Below are 23,829 nucleotides of genomic sequence, written 5' to 3' on the forward strand. Positions count from 1 at the left end.
AAGTTATGCGTGAACTGAGATCTGAAGGCTGAGAGAGGGTTAGGCAGGAAAAGGAGGCAGGAGGAATGTTCCAGGAAGTGAGAAGAGTCTGGGTGAAGGAAGGAGCTGGGCAAGTGAAAAGGCTGGTTAACTGGCACTTAGAAAGGGAGGCGGGCTGTCTCGAGAAGAGGCTGGGAAGGGAACAGCCCAGTTTTGCAGACGTTGGAAGGCCTATTAAGGAACCTGACTGTTAGCCAAAGGGCAAGGGGTTTCCAGGAGCAATGTAGTGACACAGATGAGATTTGCTCTCTGGTAGGAGAATTGAAAGCTGACTGCATTCCAGGCAGGAGAGGATGCAACGCAAGGTTCTGGGGGCTTGAGGCCTCTGTGGACATCCAAGGGCAGGTGGGTATGAGGGCCTGGAGTGTCGCTAGGTCCTGAGATGACTGTTTCTCCAAAATTTAGATCAGATGTTCTCTTCCAGGGAAGGAAACTCACAGGGGCCGGTGGGAGCCAGGACCACATGATAATTACAAGGCCTCACCTCTGCGGCCTTCCTGGCCCATCCCTCAAAGGATCCTCACCATAAGCCTGCAAAGGAGGCAGGCAGGAATGGGCCCATGTTCAAGATAGGGAAAGTGAGGCTCACGGAGGGGCAGTGACTTGCCCAACGACACATGGTGAAATTCAGGTAGAGGCAGGCTGGCACCAGGCATCCCGAGTCCAGTCCTGGGCCTACTGCATCCAGCCTGCACCTCAGTCCCTGCCACCTCCATCATGGGCCTCCTTCTCGTGGAGGGGCTCCAGGCAGCCCGGGTCCTTGGCTTCTTCCCCAGACGCCGGCTGCCCAGTGTCTTCTCCAGTGGTTTCATTTGAAGCATCTACGGTCGCCTCCATCCTCTCCTTCAGGTTCCGTTTGAAGAAACCAACCTGTAGGAAGACAAGACTTGAGTAAACAAAGAGTCCACAGAGCCCTTTGGACCCTTCGGCCCCTGCAAAACATGAAAGTACCGTTTATAGGGATAAGTCACACATGCCACAGACAGGTGGCATCTGCTCTGGGGATGGGGCGAGGGGATCTGCCACACCTGCTTCTTGGCAATATGTTAAAAAGCTGTATGTTTAATAGTTCATTCCTGAGGCTCATCAAAATGTCATGTACCATTATTGCGGGTGGGTGATTTGACAATATCTAGTAATACTAAGAGCAAGAGCCTGCACTTATATAGGGCTTATTAGTAGGGGCCATGCACTCTCTGGTGAAAGCTCAAAAGATATATATTCTTTGGCTCAGTAATACCAGCTCTAGGAATTGATTCTAAAAAACATCTGGACAAGTGTGCAGAGATGTTGGTAACAAGAGCCTTTTGGGACTTCCCTGGTGGCACAGTGGTTAAGAATCCGCCTGTCAATGCAGGGGACACGGGTTCGAGCCCTGGTCTGGGAAGATCCCACATGCTGCAGAGCAACTAAACCCATGCGCCACAACTACTGAGCCCGCGTGCCACAACTACTGAAGCCCGTGTGCCTAGAGCCCGTGGTCCACAACAAGAGAAGCCACCGCAATGAGAAGCCCGTGCACCGCAACGAAGAGTAGCCCCCGCTCGCCGCAACTAGAGAAAGCCTGAGCGCAGCAACGAAGACACAACGCAGCCAAAAAAAAACTAAATAAATAATAATAATAATAAAAGCACCTTTTGGCACACAGTTTTAAAAAAAGGTCAATCCCAAACAATCTAAACGTTCGTCAATAAGGATCTTGTTAAATAAAAGGTGAGGCATCCAGACAGTGGAAAACCACCCGGGTTAAAAAGCAAGAGGCAGGGACTTCCCTGGTGGTGCAGTGGTTAAGAATCTGTCTGCCAATGCAGGGGACATGGGTTTGAGCCCTGGTCCAGGAAGATCCCACATGCCGTGGAGCAACTAAGCCCGTGCGCCACAACTACTGAGCCTGCGCGCCTAGAGCCCGTGCTCTGCAACAAGAGAAGCCACTGCAATGAGAAGCACGCGCACCGCAACAGAGTAACCCCAGCTCGCCGCAACTAGAGAAAGCCCATACGCAGCAACGGAGACCCAACGCAGCCAAGAAAATAAATAAGTTTTTTTAAAAAATTATAAAAACAAAACTAAAGAGCAAGAGGCAAATCTGTTTGTGCTCAGACAGAAAGACATCAAGATATAATATCCAGGGAGAAGTACAAGCTCCCAAGCAGTATATACAGTAATGTTTTGTATACATCCACACATCCACTGGCTTTTCTCTCTCTCTCATGCTCACACATTCACATATACGTTAACAATAAAATTAGAACATGGAGGAATATAAACAAAATGGTTGTTAATGACAACCCTCTGGGGTTGCAATAGGGAGAAACTTTGATTTTCTATGTTTTCTTTTCTGGAATATTTGAGTTTTTCACGTGGAACAGCTGCCCTCCAGCACTCTTTATCTGGCTAACTTCTACTCATCCTTCAAATCCCAACTCAAAGGCCACCTCTCTTGAGAGGCCTTTCTGGACTCCCCCCAACCTCAGTTAGGTCCCTGTATCATAGGCCCAGAGCACATAGTATAGCCCCCATAATGTTCATGTCTGTGTCCCCCACGGACTGTGAGCATCTCAAAGCCATGGACCATGTATGTGTTCTGTGCCCCTGTATCCCAGTGCCTGGCCCTCGATATATGGGACAGTCCTTCTCCTTCCTCTCCCTGGGTACCCAGGTCTGGCTCTGCCAGTGCTTGTTGAGGGATGCTGGTAAAGTCTTGCTTGCCCTTTGGGTCTCAGTAGCCTTATCTGTAGAAGGAGGAGTAGGCTGAGGCCCCTTCTGGCTTTAAAGCCCCCTCATCTTGGTATTCTGCTCCCTGACTCCTGCCAATTCCACTCTCCCCAGCCTGGCTGGGTGCCCGTTCCTCGCAGAAGCTCCTACCTTGTACAGAGCTAAGAAAATCAGTAGCAGCAACAAGAGTCCCCCGATACTGCTCAGCATGTAGAGATAGACCATTTCCTTCTCATATACAACGTCGACCTTCATGATGACCTGTGGGGAGAGGAGAGGTGGGGAGTGCAGGGAAGAAGCCGTTCCCACCCCTGACATTTCTTGTGAATCTGGCCTCAATCCCTAGGTCTCCGCATTTCCCATCTGGACTGTGTCACGCACGACATGGGGCTTGGGCCAGACCCCCTCTCCAGTACACCTTGCATTGCAGCCACCAGAATGAACAGGCAAATATGCACCACGGCCCCCTTAAACCCTTAAGAGTCTTCCCTTAGCCCCGGGATGAAATGCCAGAACCCCAGCTCAGCACGCAGTGCCTTTCAGAATCTGGCTTCTGCTTACTTTTTCAGCTGCCCCTTCCCTTCTCCTGCTCTGAGCTTCCTGCTCTTAAACCCATCTCGCCCACTCTCTCAACGCCAGGCTCTGCACGTGCTGGGCCCCTCCCATCACGCCCTGCGTGTGGGGTGGGGGCCCCTTGGCTGAGTTGCCATCAAACCCATCTTGACCTTGTGGTCTGCTTGTGCCAAGGCTGATGGCTCTGGCTGTGGGGAGGTTCTTTTTTTTTCTTTTTAATTTATTTATTTTTGGCTGCACTGTGTCTTTGTGGCTGCGCACGGGCTTTCTCTAGTTGCAACCAGCGGGGGCTACTCTTTGTTGCGGTGCGCGGGCTTCTCATTGCGGTAGCTTCTCTTGTTGCGGAGCACGGGCTCTAGGTGCATGGACTTCAGTAGTTGTGGCACGCGGGCTTCAGTAGTTGTGGCTCACGGGCTCTAGAGCGCAGGCTCAATAGTCGTGGCGCACGGGCTTAGTTGCTCTGCGGCATGTGGGATCTTCCCGGACCAGGGCTCGAACCCGTGTGCCCTGCATTGGCAGGCGGATTCTTAACCACTGTGCTGCCAGGGAAGTCCTGTGGGGAGGTTCTTACAGCACTAAAGCCCAAACCTCCTCTGTGGCTGCCCACACTCCCAGCTCCAGCTCTCCTAGCTCTGCCCTGGGTTCCTCCCATTCCTCTGCTGCCCTCTGTTCCCGGGTCTCCTGAGGAGGTAGAGAGATACCTGGGCCAGGGAGGCGTTGCTGCCGTAGAGGTGAAAGTGCTTGCTGCTGCTGAAGGAGATGGAGAGGGAGCTGCAGAGGCTGAACATGGAGGAGGCCTGTGGGAGGGAGGGGCGGGGGTGGGGCATCAGGCCAGAGGGAACAAGGACCCAGACCCCACTGACTTCTGCCCCCCAGTGCAACTCAAGGGGCAGAGGCAGAGGAAAATGGGTCCTAGTGGGTGCGCCATCTCTACCCCATTCTCTCCTGGAGCATTCTAACGTGCCGTTTGCCATTGTTGGGAGGACATTTTTCCTATAAAGAACACCTAGGAATTATCTGTAGGCCCCTGAAAACAGTCCTGCGAATTTTAAACAAATCGTGGTCCTCTTTCATCTGCAACTGTGTAAACGTTGGGGCTATTTCCTCAAGACAGAACAAAAAATGCAAGGAGGCTCTCTGGGGGGGAAGCCCACCCCCCACCCCTCGAGGCCCCCCCAGAACCACTTGGAGTCTGTTGCCAGCTACCTTGATCTCCCCCACCAGCTCCACCGTCCCGATCACTTGGACAAGGATCTCCTGCCTGAAGACCACTGGGCAGCGGAACTCGGCTCCAAGTGAGCAAGGCTGCGGGAAGGACAGCGGGGGGTCAGGGAGGTCTCCTCCCACCTGCCCCCTGGCCAGCCCCCACCCCAGTTTCTGAGGTCACGGCCCACACCTCAGCCACATCAGATGGACTCTCCAGTTCCTCACGGTGGCAGGTGACAGGAGGCTCCTGGGAAGGATGAGACGAGGTCTTCAGTTAGTCCAGAGCTGAGAGGGGAGGCCCGCCCCTTGAGGCCAGACCTGCATTCTTCCCCACTCTCAGATACCACCTTGCATCCCAGTTCTTCCCCACTGGCCCCTGGCAGATTCAATCATGCTCACTCCTGTCCCCACACATCTCCCCCCACCCCCACATCATGAGCTCACCCCCAGAGACCTGCACGCCCTTCCCTCTGAGGCCCACACTCACCGTCTGCACGCTCCACTTGTGCGTGATGGGCCCCTCGCCGTGAGGCTGTGGTACCCTAACCAAGGCCTCCAGGGCGGGCACATTGTGGTCATAGACAGAAGGCTGGATCCTCACCTGGTACAGAGGACAAGGGGCTGCAGAGCCCTGAATGCCACCCCAATGGCCACCCCAGATCCAATCCTCCTTGGCTGGGACCCAAGGGCCCGCTCTTCATTAGGCAGTGGGCAATGGTCAACCATAACCTTACAGCATGGGTTCCACGCGCTTCTCTGCTTCCTCCATGTGGCTAACCCTTGCCCATCCTGCAAGGTACTGCTCAAACATCATCCCTGAAGGTTTGGCTGACTCTCCCACAGCACCCTCGTTCCCCAGCAAGATGGCAAAGCATCTGCTTGTGTGCGTTTATCCCCCCTAGACTGTGAGCTGTGAGAGGGCAGGAGCTGTGGCTCATTTCACCTGCAATTTCCTATGGCCTTGACACACTACCCAGCACATAACCAGCCTCGCAAAAAGTAGTTATTTGAATGAGTGAAAGAAGGAAGGACATTTAACAAGGATAGATGCAAAAATTATTTGGGAAAAACATTTTGGCAAGTGCACTGAATTTATTTAAGAAACATTTCCTGGGGGTTCCCTGGTAGCTTACTGGTTAGGATTCCAGGCTTTCACTGCTGTGACCTGGGTTCAATCCCTGGTCGGGGAACTGAAATCACACAAGCTGTGCGGCGCAGCCAAGATTTTCTTTAAAAAAGCATTTCCTAAGTGCCTTTTATAGAAAAGATCTGTCTGTGCTAGGGGTGGAAGACCCAGAAATGTAGAAGAAGGTGACACAGGAGTAGCACCAATGAATCGCAGGTCAAGCAGGGAAATACATATCCAGTTTGTGGGGTTCTATCATTTATTCATTCAACAAACATTTGTGGACACTTTAAAAGCATCAGTTAAGTTAAATTTAAATGGCCTAATGTTAAAGGCAGCATTTGAATTTAGCTGTAAAAGGTAGAGAGGGGATTAACAGATGAAGATGGGGGAAGCCAGCGGGAAGAGAAAATGCAGGGAATTAGGAGAGCACCAGGTGAGTGTGATGTGGCGGAGGGTAGGGTGCCTGGGAAGGAGAGATAGGAGATAAAACTGGAAAGGAGACTTGGGATGAGATTCTGGTGTCCAGAGGCTGGAGGGCCAGAAGTTAGGGACCAACGACTAAGCAATGGGCAGTCCTGGAAGGCAGCCAAGGGGAAGATGGCTCCAGGGGGTTGCACCCACTGCAGGCATGGAATGGAAAGAAGTTGGGAGCCTGTGCCATAGTCCAGCTGCAAGAAGGTGAGGAACTCAGTCTGAGCAGTAGTGAGGTCAGAAGAGAGAAGAGGATATAGACAACAGGACCTGAGGAGACAGTGGAACCAAGTACAGAGGAAGGAGACGTTCACCCAGACTTGGAAGTTTTGCTTGAGGAAAAGGTGGTGCTTTTAAAGGATTCTAAGCAAACCAAAGGAGATGCTGGCTTACAGGAAGATGATAAATTTGGTTTCGAACATCCTGAGACCAAAGCTTCAAGAGGAGCAACTGTACTTCTAGTTATATATCCAGGAGAAACAAAACATACGTCCACACAAAAACCTGTACAGGAATGTTCTAGCAGCATTATCCATAATAGCCCAAAATGGAAATAACCCAAATGTCCATAGACTGAAGAATGGATAAATCAAGTATGGCCTGTCTTACAAAGGAATATTATTTCGCAAAAAAAAAGAGAATGAAATACTGACCCATGCTACAACATGGATGAACCTTGAAAATACTATGCTAAGTGAAAGAATCCAGTAACAAAAGACCACATGTTGTAGGATTCCTTTTATATGTAATGTCTGGGATAGGCAAATCTATAGAGACAAAAGTAGTGGCTGCCAGGTGCTGGGGGAGGGAGGAAGGGGGTGTGACTGCAAACAGGTACTGGGTTTCTTTCTGGAGTAATAAAAACGTTCTAAAATTAGATTATGGTGATGGTTGCACAGCTTTGTGAATATACTAAAAGCCATTGAATTGTATACTTTAAATGGGTAAATTGGTATGTGAATTCTACCTCAATAAAGCCATTAAAAGACAACAACAACACCAAAAGATGCTAGGAGGACATCCCAGAGGAGATCAGTGACCAGCTGCAGGCACAGGTGCATTGGAGGAGCAAGAGGGACACAATTCCGAGTTGTCATTTGGAAGGGGGACACTTACCCTGGAAGTGAGACACACCTAGTGTAAACAGACACAACAGAACAATCAGTAGCGCAAGCCCAGAGCCCCGAATCTGCTAGGAGGCAATAGCAATGGTGACAAAGCAGAGGACGGAGGGTTAGAACACGTAGGTGGTAACAATCCCCACTTGATGAACGCTTAGCATGCTAGGCCTCGTCTGAGTCTCACTAAATGCATGATCTCATTTAGTTCTTTCAATATTCCTATGTGGTGGGCAGTACTATCATCCCCATTTTACAGATGAGAGAACTGAGGCTCAGGGAGATTCACTAATTTGTCTGAAGCTATCAAGTAGTAGAGCTGGCATTTTAACCCAGGCTGTGACTCCAGAGACTGGAACCACTCTGTTCTATCACCTTCCTTGGATGATGGGGAAAACAACAATGCTAAAAACAGCCAATATTGACTGATACCGTTTGTGTCAGCACTGTGCTAAGTTCTTAAACTGCATTTTCTGGGAATTCCCTGGTGGTCCAGTGGTTAGGACTCTGCGCTTTCACTGTCGAGGGTGCGGGTGCATGGCCAAAAAAAAAAAAAAATTAAATTAAATTGCATTTTCTCATTTGTGCCTCCTGACAACCCCATAAGGTAGGTGTTATTATCCCTGTTTTACCGAGGCTCAGAGAGGTTAAGTAAGCTGCCTAAGGTCACACAGCTTTAAGTGGCAGAGCTTCAAAAAGATCTCGGGTCTGGCTGAAGCCTATGTTCCTAACCAGCCATGGGAGCAGAAGACCACGAGGAAGGAGATCCGGTGGCCCAGCTGGCCAGCTCTCACTGGGTTTCCATGCCTATTTAGCCCACAGTAAACCTTAGTTATTAGAGCTGACCTCCTGGAGGCAAACAGGCCTGACTAATGGGACAGCTTCAGGAAGGAGGGACAGGATCACCCATGACCCATGCCGTGTTGGGTTTAGCTAAAACGGAGACCATTAGGGCCTTTAGCAAGAGTGGCTACTTGGCAAGCCAGGCAGTAGTGAGACAGATGCATGGCTGAAGATGCTGGAGGCATCTAGCCCTGGTGACTATTCAGAGGCGGGGGGAGAGAGAGAGAGAGAGAGAGAGAGAGAGAGTGCTCAAGGGGTTGAGCTGGTTCCAGGCAGAGTGAGGCAAGAATGTAAGGTTTCCAGGTAGCTGGGAAGGCCGGGGCTGCAGCACGACACCCACGTCACCCCTGTGGCGACCTCCACGTCCCCAGGCACTGCGCCAAGCACTCTAGAGGAAGCAGGTGACCCATTTAAACCTCACGACCACCTGTGAAGTTCTTATCCCAAACCTCACTTGTCACAGTGGGGAACTGTGGCATGGACAGGTGAATCCTTGGCCCAAGGTCATACAGAGCGCAGGCGACAGAGTTGGGGTTTGTCGGACTCTTTCCGCTCTTCTGGTGGTAAAAGGACTGGCCTGGTCGACCCAGTAGGGAGCCCAGAGCCATCCCAGTGAAAGACACTGGAAGCCAACTCCACTGGTCACTCAGAACGTTCTATTTCAATGCAAATGGGCATCTGACCTTCCCAAAGGCCCCTCCTCTCCTGACATCGAGGTGTCAAGGTGAGATGGCTCCCACCTTTGTTCCGCAGGGGATTGAACTGCCCCGGGTCCTTCCCCGCTAGCTACTGCCCAGTCGGCCCTGACTTCAGTGCGGCCTTGGGGAAGATGGTGCCTCTTTGGGGCCTCAGTTTCCCCCACGGTAAAATGAAAATGCTCTTGGCTTGTTCAGAGCCTGCTCCTCTCTGAGGTTACCTCAAGAAAGCCCTAGACACCTCAAGGTTTAGACTCAGGGGGCGGCCTTCCTCTTCTGAGTTCCCATAATGATGACTCTACTACAGCACCGAGCATTGCAGGAGAAATGAGGACCACTAACTTAAACACATGGATTTTGTATACAAGTAAGTGCTTGAATCTGACCTGTTCCCCTTACTAGCTGGGTAACCAGGGCAAGTTACGTGACCTGTCTATGCCTCAGATTTCTCATCTGTAAAATGGGAACGACACTGCCTGTCTTACAAGCTCTCACGGTTGGGTGTGAATTACGGGGCTTGCATGTATAAAGGTCCAGGCTTAGAACTTGGGTTTGGTGAGTGGTTGCGGACCCTGTTTTATGTATTGATGCCCTACCACCTAGGAAAGTACCTAAACTGGAATGGTAGCTCATTAAATGTTTGAATAAAAACTAGGTTCTCAGGAATGCCCTGGCAGTCCAGTGGTTAGGACTTGGCACTTTCACTGCTGGCCCGAGTTCGATCCCTGGTTGGGGAACTAAGATCCCAAAAGCCTCACAGTGCAGCAAAAAAAACCAAACTAGGTTCTCTCCGGAAAACATGAATCTGATTCTGTACCTAACTGAGAACGCAATTAGGAGATCAAATGTCTATATAATTGAATCCTAAAATAAATGGGAACTTTCTACTTCAAAAAACAAAAACACCCCACAACACTGTAAATCAACTATACTTCAATAAAATAAATTAAAACAACAACAACCCCAAAACTAGGTTCTCCCTCAGAGCCCTTTTGGCTCTCAAGTTCTGCGATTCCAGAAATAATTTATCCAGAGTTGGAAAGGAGCTGGTGAGTATGCGCCACTGGGAGCATTTCAGGGAAAGGATCACAGAACGAGGTGGAGGGCTGGGCCCGTTGAGGATGGGACTGAGTCTAGGTGGTCTCTGCATCCTTGGGCCTCAGGATGGGGCTGAACGTGAAACCTCTAAGGACCCTTTCACACTGAGGTTCATACCTGGTAGATGTGCTTGACATGGTGGATCTTGGGACCCTTGGGGGTGAAACTGATATAGAGCGTGGAGTTTTCCTGGCTGTGGAGAGAGAGGAGCAGCTGTAGAAGCCAGAGAAGACAGCAACCCAGTCACCCAGGGGGCCCCGGGCCAGGGGAAGCCTCGGAGTTGCCAGCCACTGTGCTAGAGACGGCGCAGGCACGATCTCATGTCATCCTGACACTGCTCTGCTCTTGCCCTTTGGAAACTAGGGCTCACTGAAGGGGTCAGTCTTGCCCAAAGTCCTGCAGTGGGGGACAAGGACTGGGACACAAGTGGATGGCTTTTGGAGCTGTGTCCTCCCCACTAGACGCCGCCTCGCCGGAGCCTCCACTGTCCTTGGGCCCCACTGCTCATCTCGTCGAGAGGTGCACCAGCCTCTGGCTCGCTCTCCCACCCCATCCGTCTAATGACCTTCCTAATATCACTCTCTGATCCTGCCACGCTCCTCCTCCGAATCCATCAATGGCTCCCTGCTGTCCCCAAGGGTCAGGTCCAAAGCTCCCCGACATCCAGACCTGCCCGCTTCCGAGTCTGCCTGCCCACTGCTCCCCACAGATACCTACCATCCTCTGGGCCTGCCCACCCCCTGCTCCCCGGATCTGCCCCACTGTTTGCCGCCCCCATGCCTTTCCCTTTGCTAGTCTCTCTGATGAGAATGGCTGCCTTTCTTCCTAGCCCTTATCTGAACCTCCTCATCCTCCAGACCCCAGTTCAAGCCCCTATTCTGCATGACTTCTTTCGAGTCTCCTCCAACTCACATCATCTTTCCTGGCTCTAATTTCATATCACACCTCAGACAATATTGTGTTTGGCATTTATGTTCAAAAGCACTGGGGACCCCGGCTCAGACATGGTCCCGCCCTTATCTCACTGAGCCGACTTAAAAATGCCACTTCCCTTTTCTGGCTTCATCCTCTTTTCTGTAAATGAGAAAACCCAGCTAGTGATCCCCATGGGTCCTTCCTGCCACAGCATTCTAAGACACTCACTCTGTGTGTCTGGGTTCTCCAACCTGACCATAAACTCTCTGTGGGCAAGAGTCACTGTGAAAACTTTTCTATCTCTTCCAGCACTCTTGGCCCCGGGGAAGAGGGAATCTAGCACGGCTGGAAACGTTCAAGAGCTTGGCTGGAGTTTGCAGTAAGACAGATTTAAGTTCAGATCCTGGTGTCAGTACTTCCTAGCTGTACTACTCTGGAAAGATCCCTCCCTTCTCTGAGCCTCATTGTTCATCAGTAAATCAAAGAGAGGCAAGGTGCCTCGCGAGGTGTCGAAAGCTCCAGGGGAAGCCCTCAGCTGCGCAGTGCAGCTGGAGCAGAAGCTCACATCAGCTCAGCATTCAGTCACATTTTCTTCTACCATAAGTATCGATCTGACTCAGAGATCGATAGCCCCGGGAGGAAGGCTGGGGCCCTGGGTGGGGAGGCTGAGGTGGGAGGAGAGGGGGGACGGCCGCTCAGGACTCACTCCTTGGTGAGGATGTTGATGGGGTACATGACTGGGATGCTGGTGGTGGCCGAGTTGTCCCCCAGGAGGCCTGAGTCCTCATTGTTGCTGCAGGGGGCAAGGTAGAGGGCAGTGTTAGGAGACAGTCTGGCCAGGACTGTGTGACAGTCCGAGGCCAGGGTGGGAGGAGATGCTGGCAGGGGCCTGCCTGGGGCCTGCTCACCAGCTCACATTGGCGTGCACCTCAACAAAGTCCCCCCAGGAGCCGTTCAGCAGCGTATGAAACATCACCTGGATATCAACCTGTCAGGGGAGGAGACGGGAATGAAGAAGGAAGGCGCCTGGCCCTCAGGGGGCCGCCTTAGCCCCTCACAGCCCCCATGCCCCCACTGCCATAGTCACAGTGACGGCTTATCTCAAGCCCTGGGCTGGGTGTTTTATCCCCATTGTAGAGATGAGGATACTGAGGTTCTGAGTGGTTAAGTCATGTGTGTAAGGTCACAAAATGAATGACCTAACCCTGGGTTTCTCTGATTCCAAAGTCCAGGCTCTCAAACACGACACAGGACACCTCTGCACACATTCTCTTGGGGTAGGGATAAGCCCTGCCTTTCCAATCACCTTCACCTTCCCCAGAGCCAGGAGCTCCCTCCCCTCCTGAGCTTATAGCCCCTTGGCTGCTTGACTCCTGGGGGCTGGAAGCACTCACCAAGCTGCCTGCTTTGAAGATGGGAGAGCTCACGTTGCAAGAGAGGGCCCTGCTCTGAAGCTTGGTCTCCTCGGGAAGCTCCTCGCAGCTCACAGGTATCTGGCTGTGGGGCTGGGGGTGAGAAGAGAGAGAAGGAGCGTTTTAGTGGGCAAGGCTAAGAGTTCCCCAGAGGCCACCAACCCTCAGGTCCCCTCCCCCCGGCCAGGGCACATTTGCAGAAAGGTGGGGCCGAAGAGTCAGGGGTACAGCCAGGGGTTCAGTACAAAGATGTTCACTGCAATCCTGTTTATCACAGGGAAAAACTGGAAGTGATCAAACAATCCAAAGAGGTGGGAATGGTTCAGTGAATTGTGGTACAATCACAGGAGAGAGTTAAAATGCTGCTACGTCCACACATTCAGCAACCATTTACAAAATGAACTTGATCCTGGGCTAAAGAGGACAAAACCCTTCATCTTCATTGCTGTCTGGAAGCCACAGATTTCAGTTCAGATTGGGAAGAAAATCAGATAAGGAAATAGAGGCTCAGAGCAGTCGAGAGACTTCCCCCCAGTCTCACAACTGGGTAACCCGGCAGGGATCTGGTAGGAACTTGAATCCAGGTCTGTTTGACCCCAGATCTCAAGTTCTCAATCACTTTACTAGATACCCCTTAAGAAAGCATTTAATGTTGCTATATAAGAATAATTCAAGGATCCATCCACAGATGAACGGATAAGCAAAATGTGGTCTATCCATGTGATGGAATATTAGCCTTAAAAAGGAATGAAATTCATACCTGCTATCACAGGGATGAACCTCAAAAACATAACGCTAAGGTGAAGAACATCTTGCTAAGCGATGTATGACAGACACAAAAAGACAAATATTGTATGGCTCAACATTTTTGTTTTAAATTTCAAAATTCAAAATTTTTTTAAAAACATGGAGGAGGGGCTTCCCTGGTGGCGCAGTGGTTGAGAGTCCACCTGCTGATGCAGGGGACACGGGTTCGTGCCCCGGTCCGGGAAGATCCCACATGCCACAGAGTTGCTGGGCCCGTGAGCCATGGCCTCTGGGCCTGTGCGTCCGGAGCCTGTGCTCCACAATGGGAGAGGCCACAACAGTGAGAGGCCCGTGTACCGCAAAAAAAAAAAAAAAAAAAAAAAACAAAACATGGAGGAAAAATAACCATATGGAGAGCAAAATGCCAATTAGTTAAAATATAGAATAAATATACAATGTATCAATAATTTGTACCTATGTGTATAGATAAACAGAAGGATAAACACCAAAATATTAAAAGTCATAATTGTGGGTTGTATAAGTACGGGTGTTTGTTTTCTTTAAACTTCTCTGTAATTTCCAGGTTTCTGTGGTGATTATGTATTACTTTAGTAACAATAATTTAAAAAATAAAAGTTGTACTTAAAATAACCCAGCTCAAGAGAGTAAATCCTAGGAGTTCTCATCACACACAAAAATGTTTTTTCTGTTTCTTTAATTTTGTATCCATACGAGATGATGCATATGCATTAAACTTATTGTGATGATCATTTCATGATGTATGTAAGTCAAATCATTATGCTGTACACCTTCCACTTATACAGTGCTGTATGTCAATTATATCTCAATAAAATTAGAAGAAAAAAATAATGAAATAATAAAACAACCCAGGCCATCCCTCAAAGACACGTTGGTCACCTTTAGGAGGAAGGTAGCTCAGTCTCCCTGAACCTGTGCACAACTTCTTGGTCACCAGGTCCATGAGCCTCTGTCACACTCTCCATTTCATGCAACCCCCTAACCCTGTGATGTCCCCAGCCTCATTTCTTGGTCTCGAATCCGAGGCTCACAGAGGATGAACCTTGTATCTCAGCTCACACAGCTCGAGGGTGGCCATCAGGCTGAGAACCCAGAGGTGGTCCGAAGACCTCCGCCCACATCTTCAGGCTGTCCTGACCGCCTGGGGCTCCAAGAGGCAGGACAAGCCTGGCACGTGGTCTGCGGGCAGACCCCACCCTCTTGCTCACCTTGAGTGTCTCCACTTTGCGGAAGGAGAGTCCCCGAGGGAAGCTCAGGCTGAGGTGGACCCAGTAAGCGTCTTCTCCCAAGTTACTCAGTGTCAGCCCCACAGAGAGGCTGGCGGAGGGGGTCAGACGCAGGACTCCGGATCTGGGGGGAGGATCAGGGCAAAGTTACGGGGGCCAACAAAGGAAGCAGGATCAGAGGTGGGGACTTTCAGAACTGAAGGATCCGGTAGGCCAGAAAAAAGAAATACACAAAAATAAGCTCCTATGCATAGGCTTTAAGTTTTGCGATCTCATCTATTCCTGATAGGAGAGCTGCAAGGCACCAGCATTTCTCAGAGGGGGAAACTAAGGCCCAGACGACAAACGGAGTCAGTGGCCGTGGGGGTCTTCCGACCTGAAGTCCTATGTTCTTTTTATACACAGGAGCTGCCTCAGGAAAACATCGAGTGAAATAGGAGGCCTTACAGACCTTGCAGTGGAGGTCAGCCTCAGGTTAGCCTCACACTTCTTGTCCTCTCCGCAGTTCTTCTCAAAAGGGATCTGGAAGGCCAAGAAGAAAGGACCAGGAGGCTCAGATCCCCACACCCAGGAGGACTGGACCTTGGCCTCTCTGTCTGCCCCTCTTCCCCTCTTACCTCCTTGGTCTCCGAGTGTGGTGAGGGCCTCAGGATGGGCTGGATGTCCTTGCCCTGCTGAGCACGGAGGAGGGGGAGACAGGAGAGAATAGTTGAGGCAGCAGAACTGATGGAGGAGAGCTGGAGGGGCTCAGAGCTTGGTGCTCAGCTGGGCTGGCTGTGGTCAGGGCCCTCTCAGGAGCCAATGCCTTCCCGGGGCAGGCCCCAACCTCCCGACTCAGCCCAAGGCTGTCTGTGCCACACTCCTCTGGTGGCAGTTCCTTGAGGGAGGCTCAGGGTGTCCACCTCCTGTCCTGGCCATGAGATCTGGCCCTTGACAGAGCAACTCCCCCAGGTTCTCCCAGGCTTTGCTGGGAGCGGCACCTGGCCGCGCAGCCTCTAGACTCCCCTGCCTGGGACTAGCTCCTCCTGTGGTTCTCCTCTGTGAACCCCAGCTCTCCATCTCTTATCAGATCAAGGCCAGTTTTTTCAACATTTCCAGAATTTCTGCTCTGGGCCAGACCCCCCCAGCAGAGATCAAAACAGACATACTGCCCGTCCTCCCCGGCTGGTGGGAGAAACGGCCCGGCACCCTCAAGTGTGAGGATGGGACAGGTACAGGGTATGTTTAGAGGATGTAGAAGGGGATCCTATCCTACGCTTGGAGATCAGGGAAGCTTCCTGAAGGGATGGCATCTCAACTGAAATCCACAGGGTGAGGAGGAGGGAGCCAGGTGAAGAGAATGGAAAGAGACGAAGAAAGAACAGTTTACGTGAAGGCCAAGGCAAGAGAGATTGTGCCCGTGTAAGGAGCAGGAAGATGCTCGGACTGGTGGGAGTGCCGCGTGTCAGGAGGGGCAGGAGAGGGAAGCAGGGTGCAGATTCCCCCCAGCCTTGCAAGCCATATTCGGCATTTGAGGGTAATGATGACACAGGATTGTTTTATGGGTGATCAACGGTATGTTCTCAAGAGACTCCAGCCTCCTCCACTTCCAGGCCATCTGCCAAGCAGCCTCCAGACCCTCCCCTAAGGGCGGGGCTCCTGGCAGCTTCTGCTGACTGCTCGCAGCCACCCCAACATTCCCATGCAGATTTCCCACCACCCACCAGACCACAGCCTGTCCCCAAAGGGGCATCCAGGGCCTCTGTCTTGTTCAGTTGTCCTGCCAGAAGCTAAGCCCACCTCCCCATTTCCCCCGAACTTAAAATCGTGCCTCTTCTCTCTCAACCTACGCAAAATCTACTCATTCTGCGAGATCCGGAACAAAGGACACTTCCCCCAGGAAGACTTTTTGACAACTGTGACCTCAGGTCTCTCTCCCTTTTTTTTAAATTAGCCTTTAATTTGTTTATTATTATTTTTGGCCGGGTGACACACCTTTCGGGATCTTAGCTCCCCAAACAGGGATCGAATTCGTGCCCCTTGTAGTGGAAGCTTGGAGTCCTAACCACTGGACCACCAGGGAATTCCCAGGTCTCCTTTGAAGCCTGAGTTGCTGCACCACACAGTTTGACTTTTTTATTTTATTCTTTTAATTAGTGCCGATGGGAGAAACTGCTGGCTGTCCCTATACATCCTGAGTGGGTGGCAGGTTGCGGGGCAGGGCACTCGGCGCAAGCTGCCAAAACCACAAAAAGGAGTGTGTTTATCAGTCACGGAGCTCTGGCTCTGAAAGCGGCCTCAGGATGCAGAGATGCGGAAACCGTCCCAAAGAAGGACAGACCTGCTTGTGCCAGAAAAAAACAAATCTACATCTTCAGGCTTCCAGGCCCAGGTTCTTTCCATCAGACCCTGCTGCCTTCCGACAGAAGCCAAACCACCAGCTGAGTGTCAAGGATTTCAGAAGAGGAAATTAGGCTTTTGGCACTGGGTAGGGAGCGTGGGATCCAGGAGACTAGGATAGAGAGTGCTTTCCTCTTCTTTTACATAACAAGGGCACCCCAATTAGGCTTTGAGGGAACTACCTGCCCTCAACGGAATACCCTTGGGCGAGAAGGCTAATTAGGATACCCTGTCCTTCCACAGATAAGGGATGGTCCTAGGCTTTCTGGTGTTCTCTCCCTGTAATTTGCATCTGTTAGTATTCGCCCAGGTTAGAAGCCTAATGAGGTCTGAAGCTGATGCACAGAGGGACGCATGGAAGGGGCCGTGCCCTGGGAAGTCCATCCATTATTTCTTCCTCTTGAGAGCCCCCAGAGCCTCCACCTACCCTGGTCCTCCATCTTCCCAATCCCAGTTTTCCAAATTTCTCTTAAATACAAACTCCCATGGACTCCTTTCTGCTTAAGTAAGCATATTTCATTTCTATTGCTTGAAGCCAACGTAATACAGTCCTGCCAAATTGAATTTCTGTTCTCCCTTATTTCCTATCAGTTTCTCCAGCTGATCTCTTCTTACCGCGCTTTGGTCCCTCGGTGTCTCTTCTTCCTCCCAGAGAGAGTAATTTAGGGAGACATTGATGGGAGAGATGAGGTCTTGAGTGCACACCTGAGGGCAATAAGAATACACCCTATGTCATGAGTTTAACCTTTACCACACTTCCAGTTAAAGGCACAACTTGTCCGTACTTTATAAAGGATGAAATTCCAGTAGCTAGTTGTCTGAGACCTTACCAGGAGTGGAGGGATGTTTGCTATACATCAGGTGTTTATGATATGCCCAGCTTGCTTCTCAGTACGAGTGTTCATCCCTCAGCCCCAATCCCAAGGCAGACATCAGTCATCAACCACCACACTTTTCCCCACTGAGTCCTAACAGAAGTCCCTGAATCTTTGTCAAACTCCTCTAGGCAACCATTATCAAAGTTTGCACAAGAAAAGAATACTCTAGAATAAGTAGAATATCCCAGTTCCTTGACAACAGGGGTGGGTCTCAGTCTTTTATGTTATTACCAGTGCCTGACACTTTGGAGACGCTCACTTGGAGGACTTTTTGTCCTCACCTAAAGTTTCCCCCAATTCGAAGAGGTCGGCATTATTATCCCCACATTAGAGACGAGGAAAGTGAGGTGTAAAAAGGTGACACAATTTTCCTAAGGGCTAGAACTGGGAAGTGAACCCAGATCTGTCCAACTCCCAAGTCTAAAGTCTTTCCATCATGTCACAGTGCCTCTTCTCTGGCAAATTTATGTTTAAAATTTCCAAATCTTGTAATGCGGGTTACGGGTATGAGGAGGCAGAGAGGGTCTGAACGAAATGAGATCGTGAGCTGATCGTTGTTGAAAATGGGTGATGGCTGTTTGGCGGTTCATTAAACTCTTTTTCTACTTTTGTATGTCTGAAATTTCCCATAATAAAAACTTGAAAATAAACTTCAAAATCTTATACTGAGTATACCAATCACGTATTCAGTCTCTTATGAAATATTTGAGGCCAGAATAAAATTTAATATCAAGCTTATTTCATACAGAACAGATATAAGCAAACGGAATTTGGGTATTTTGGCAGTTATCTAAACTAACAAGAACTTAAAAAAATTCTTTCTGGGGTGCATTTTTTTTTAATACATTTAGTTATTTATTTCTGGCTGCGTTGGGTCCTTGTGGCTGCGTGCAGGCTTTCTCTAGTTGTGGCGAGCGGGGGGCTACTCTTTGTGCGGTGCACGGGCTTCTCATTGCGGTGGCTTCTCTTGTTGCGGAGCATAGGCTCTAGGCACTCAGGCTTCAGTAGTTGTGGCACTCGGGCTCAGTAGTTGTGGCGCATGGGCTTAGTTGCTCTGCGGCATGTGGGATCTTCCTGGACCAGGGCTTGAACCCATGTCCCCTGCATTGGCAGGTGGATTCTTAACCACTGCGGCACCAGGGAAGCCCTGGGATGGATGTTAATAATAAAACACCCACACGGCAAACGAAGATACCGAGTGCCGCAACTAAGACCTGGTGCAGCCAAATAAATGAATAAATAAATATTTCAATAATAATAATGAAAAATGACCACGTGTACCTGGCAAATAGTGACACACCACCGTGCCTGAATATTCCATAGGACCGAATATTCTGTGGCCATTAAAAATAATCTGAAAGCTGGGCTGCAGCATTAATATATGATGTGTGAAAAGAGTAGGGAAAAAATGGTAAGTACTTTACAATTGTAATCATGTTTAAGATGCCTATGGATGTGGATTAAGGACTAGAAGAAAATATGCTGAAGGTATTGTTACTACTGTGATACAGAAGAGGAAACGGTAGGACCAGGAGATCAAGGTGACCTGTGACCTGTGCTGGACAGCGATGGAGCCGAGCCTGGCACTGGGGCTGCCTCCCGCTGCGGTCAGCTCGTCCGCCCCTTCCCTCCCCTGAGCAGACTTGCTGGCTCCTTACCGGGAAGTGGAACCAGAACCCAGTGCAGGACTTGACTGAGGTGACAGCTGTGTTCCTGCTGAGCTCATGTTTCCCTTCTGGGAACAACCCCCGGCTTCTGGTCCGATGGCCATCCAGCTGCAGAGTGTAAGTGAGGTTGGCAACCAGGTGCCCTGGGCAGGGTGGAAAGGCAAGAGTTGAATGATGGCGGATCCTGGGGCCGTGAGCCTGGATTTGGGGCAGGCAGCTGTGCTGGGAAGCAGGAAGGCAGCACTGACCTTTGAACTGGGAGATGAGAGACTTGACCTGGAAACAGACTGTGATGTTAACGCCTTCCTTCTTCTTGTCGCTGGAGGAATGCGAGCACTCGACTTCATGCACTGGGATCTCGGCCGGTGAGAAGGACATGGTTGTGATGATATCCACCACAGGCCGGGAGCTTCAGGGAAGGAAACAACCGACGCTCTCCCTCGGCCTCAACTGCCATCCCCAGACAGACCTGGGGCTCCAGCTAGCAGAGACCAGAGGACTCCCTCCCTAAAGCAGACCTCAGTGTCACTGTCTCTTTGCAATGAAAATAATAATGATAATTCATTAGGGCTCCCCATAATGATAATTCTTCCTAGCAGCCTTCTGACCCATTTCTCACACAGAAGAATGAGCTTTTAAAAAGAAAAGTCGGGACTTCCCTGGTGGTGCAGTGGTTAAGAATCCGCCTGCCAATGCAGGGGACACGGGTTCGAGCCCTGGTCCGGGAAGATCCCACATGCTGCAGAGCAACTAAGCCCGTGTGCCACAACTACTGAGCCCACGCGCCACAACTACTGAGCCCGCACGCTTAGAGCCTGTGCTCCGCAACAAGAGAAGCCACTGCAATGAGAAGCCCGCGTGCCTCAACGAAGAGTAGCCCCCGCTTGTCACAACTAAAGAAAGCCGGCACGTAGCAACAACGCAGCTAAAAATAAAAATGAATGAATGAATTTATAAAAAGAAAAGTCAGGGAATTCCCTGGTGGTCTAGTGGTTAGGACTTCGAGCTTTCACTGCCAAGGGCCCAGGTTCGATCCCTGGTAAGGGAACAAAGATGTTGAGCTTCCATGCCAGTAACCTTTCAAGGATGCCCCATGGTATTCAGAATAAAATCTAAACTTTTCACTGTCTGTGCCATACCATCTGCCTCTCCAGTCTTCTTTTTTTTTTTTGGCTGCGCTGGTTCTTAGTTGTGGCATGTGGGATCTTCAGTGCCGCATGTGGGGGGATCTTTAGTTGAGGCATGTGGGGTCTAGTTCCCTGCCAGGGATTGAAGCCGGGCCCCTTGCATTGGGAGCATGGAGTCTTACCCACTGGACCACCAGGGAAGTCCCTCCTCTCCAGCCTCACCTCCTACCACACTAACCCTATTTCCGTGCCTTGAACACGTCACACTTTTGCCTGCCTTATGGCCTTGGCACCTCCTGGGCTTTCGACACGGAAAGCTCTTACCCCAGATTTCTGCAAGCCTGGCTCTTTCTCATCTTTCAAGTCCCAGTTCCTCAGAAAGGCCTTTCTTGGCCACCAGCCTATAGTAGGTCTTCCCTGCTATTCTCTCTCACAGAACCCTGCTCGTGTCCCTCATGGCACTTATCACAATTGTAATGATCTATTTATTTGCTTTACTTTTTTATTATGTTTCCCCACACATACACTGTAGCCAATGACTTGTTCCGTATTGAAGACAGTATCTAGTCACTAGATGACGTTACATGAGGCTTCCAGTGACTCTAAGATCTGGGTCAGGCAGGAAATGCCATCACCATTTCAAAGATGAAGAAACTGAGGTCTTGAGAAGCAAAGTGACTGGGGTAAGATCACCCAAGAAGTCAGCGGCAGAGCTTCGACTTGAATACAGGTCACCAGGTTCTAAAGCCATCCCACGTCTCTCTAGGAGGTTTTAGTGTTAGATAGGCCTGGGTTCAAATCCTAGTCTGTCACTGAATAGCAGCTGTTTAACCTGGAGCCAGACACAAAGCCGGTATAAAAGGAGAACCAGGGCTTCCCTGGTGGCGCAGTGGTCGAGAGTCCGCCTGCCGATGCAGGGGACACGGGTTCGTGTCCCGGTCCGGGAAGATCCCACATGCCGCGGAGCGGCTGGGCCCGTGAGCCATGGCCACTGAGCCTGCGCGTCCGGAGCCTGTGCTCCGCAACGGGAGAGGCCACAACAGTGAGAGGCCCGCGTACCGCAAAAAAAGAAAAAAAAAAAAAGGAGAACCAAACTCACAGGGTTGAGCCGAGGACCAAATGCGCCGAAGTCGATAAGCATTTAGCCTAGTATATCGTAACTGCTGAAACGATGAGGACTGAAATCATCCCCAGGTAGGACTCAGGAGTCCCATCTTACCTCAGCACGATCACCTGGCTCTCAGCCCCTACAGCCACATCTACCAGGCCGTCCCCGCCAAGGTCCTTCACCCCGTGGATGGAGCGTCCAAACCATCGAATTCCTGGGAGCATCCGGGTCCCTTCTATCCGCTGAGACCAAGAGAGAAATTCATGTTAAGCTGGGGAGAGGACGGGTGGAAGGGCGGGAAGAGTCGGGCTGAGGAGTGGGGTTGGGGCTTGGTGGCTGCCAGCTGCCTGGGAATGGGTTCTGATTGGCAGGCGGGGTACCTCACCTGACTGGGCCAGGGGCTCAGCCCCGCTTGCTGCCCATTGAAGATGTACACAGCCCCCTGCTCTTCCAGAGGGGCTCCCACGGCCACGTCCGTCAGCTCATCCCCATTGATGTCCGTCAGGGCAGCGATGACTGCTCCAAATCGCCCAAGGGGGTAGCCGGGATCCCCGTGCAGCTCTGAGACCATGGCGAGCCCCAGCTGGGAAGGAGCAAGGCAACAGGCCCCACCTCAGTCACTCAGCACTAACCACTGACCGCCAGGGAACTCCCCACCTTTGTTATCTGTGTGACTTTGTGCCTTTGGAAAGTTGCCCAGCCTTGCTGAGCTGCGATGTTCCCATTTGTAAAATAAAGCTCATAGTATCCCAGAAGGTGATTACGAGAATCAAACGAGGTATCCTATATATAAAAAGTTTGGCACTGGGCCTTGCACACATTTTTACCCACCTCTGCATATTTGCTATCGTTTGTCGTTGTTCTAAAGGTCTGATTAACACAGGATCAGGCAGGGAAAGGCTTTCAGAATGACTGAGACCTGAGAAGGCACGGGAGTCTCTTTCTCCCACATCCTCCATGCATTGTCCTGGTCCCCACCTTTTTTCTCTGGTAGATAAACACCCGGCCTCCTCTCTGCTCGCCATAGAACAGGGGGGCTCCAACCAGCAGCAGCTCTGTCTCCCCATCTTGGTCCATGTCAACGCCACACAGCTCGCCGCCAAAATAAGAGCCAATCTGCAGGGAGAGGAAGACGTTTGAGGAAGAAACCTAGAGCAGGACACCTCCCTCCCCATCAAGGGCACCTTATCCGTCCTACTCTAAGCCCTCAAATGAAGGTCCAAGTCCTGGGTCCCACTCAGAGCCCGTATGAATTCAGACAAGTTGGGATCTTAAGTTGGCAAGTGGGGATGACAAGGCTAACCTCAGAGGCTTTGCAGGGGAACAAATGTGACAGTGCTCGGCACAGGGCGAGTGCTCAGTAAGTGCACGCGTGTTCGGAAGACAGCAGGAAGCATAACTAGTGTCACTCCAACCCCCTCTTGGGCGGACGCCCCTGCAATCACGCTCACCTGGATCCCATCTATTTTCTGGATTTGGCTCCAACGTTCTCCGCCCTTTGGCTCTTGGAACAGCAACACCCGCCCCACGTGCTGGTATCGGGGGGCTCCAGCTGCCAGCAGCGACGTGGTCCGTCGGGAGGGCAGCCAGGTCACCGTGTAGCCTGAGGAGAGAGCGAGCGTGGGCCTTGGAGTTAGGAACACAATGGCTGCTGGACGAAGGTAAAACCCAGGGGGAAAGGCGGCAGAGACCCTGAGAAGCTGGGTTAGTAGCAAAGACGCATTGAGACGGCCAGAAGACCTTCTCCCGAGAAGAGCAGCCACGTGCTCCGAGGAGTACAAATCCTGCCGTCAGGGTCTAAGACTGCATTTCTCGAACTGTGGACAACACGCATACGCAGGACGAAGCGGCCGCGTACTGCAGGGTAGACATCTTCCTGAGGTTCAGTTCACCTAAGGGTTTATAAAGGAGACTACCTTCTTCTTTTTTTTTTTTTGTGGTATGCGGGCCTCTCACTGTTGTGGCCTCTCCCGCTGCGGAGCACAGGCTACGGACGCTCAGGCCCAGCGGCCATGGCGCACGGGCCCAGCCGCTCCGCGGCACGTGGGATCCTCCCGGACCGGGGCACGAACCCGCGTCCCCTGCATCGGCAGGCGGACTCTCAACCACTGCGCCACCAGGGAAGCCCCTACCTTCTTTTTAAAGAGTAAAATGAAATGGAATATATTAGTAAGAAGAAGGCAAAGTTTGCATGAAGATTAAAAATAAAGCAGCAGATGCCTCAAGACTGCCAGCCTGCCCTGTTTCAGACTTGGCAGCCCCTACACTGCATGACCCAACTTCTTAAAACCAATCTCTTTATAGGTGATAGATAGATAGATAGATAGATAGGAAAAGAGAGAAGAAGAATTATGTATCTATATAGAGATACAGATACAGATATACATATAGATATATCCTATGGGCTTTGTTTCTCTGGAGAATCCTGACTGATAAAATAATAT

The 23,829-nt window shown here is 51.0% G+C and overlaps 1 protein-coding gene across 2 annotated transcripts in view; it reads right to left on the reverse strand.

The window, feature by feature from the left end:
• Positions 1-732: 732 nt before the first annotated feature.
• ITGAL (integrin subunit alpha L) overlaps positions 733-23,829 on the reverse strand; it is a 39,992-nt gene continuing 16,895 nt past the window's right edge. The window contains exons 12-31 of one of the 2 annotated variants that reach the window (XM_082856654.1): positions 22,837-22,988; positions 22,364-22,501; positions 21,771-21,968; positions 21,497-21,627; positions 19,399-19,559; positions 19,142-19,293; positions 17,221-17,310; positions 14,844-14,897; positions 14,678-14,748; positions 14,209-14,350; positions 12,197-12,307; positions 11,711-11,790; positions 11,509-11,595; positions 10,005-10,080; positions 5,021-5,134; positions 4,724-4,780; positions 4,534-4,632; positions 4,029-4,124; positions 2,905-3,015; positions 733-909 (exon numbers count right to left, since the gene is read on the reverse strand). In XM_082856654.1, the coding sequence (XP_082712780.1) occupies positions 736-909; positions 2,905-3,015; positions 4,029-4,124; positions 4,534-4,632; positions 4,724-4,780; positions 5,021-5,134; positions 10,005-10,080; positions 11,509-11,595; positions 11,711-11,790; positions 12,197-12,307; positions 14,209-14,350; positions 14,678-14,748; positions 14,844-14,897; positions 17,221-17,310; positions 19,142-19,293; positions 19,399-19,559; positions 21,497-21,627; positions 21,771-21,968; positions 22,364-22,501; positions 22,837-22,988 (2,294 nt within the window). In that variant the 3' untranslated portion in view covers positions 733-735. Of the gene's footprint in view, positions 910-2,904; positions 3,016-4,028; positions 4,125-4,533; positions 4,633-4,723; positions 4,781-5,020; positions 5,135-10,004; positions 10,081-11,508; positions 11,596-11,710; positions 11,791-12,196; positions 12,308-14,208; positions 14,351-14,677; positions 14,749-14,843; positions 14,901-17,220; positions 17,311-19,141; positions 19,294-19,398; positions 19,560-21,496; positions 21,628-21,770; positions 21,969-22,363; positions 22,502-22,836; positions 22,989-23,829 lie in introns of both variants that reach the window. The other variant, XM_082856653.1, reaches the window with a different exon arrangement.

Source organism: Leucopleurus acutus, assembly GCF_964270905.1.
Source record: "Leucopleurus acutus genome assembly, chromosome: 16".
In the NCBI taxonomy this organism is placed as follows: domain Eukaryota; kingdom Metazoa; phylum Chordata; class Mammalia; order Artiodactyla; family Delphinidae; genus Leucopleurus; species Leucopleurus acutus.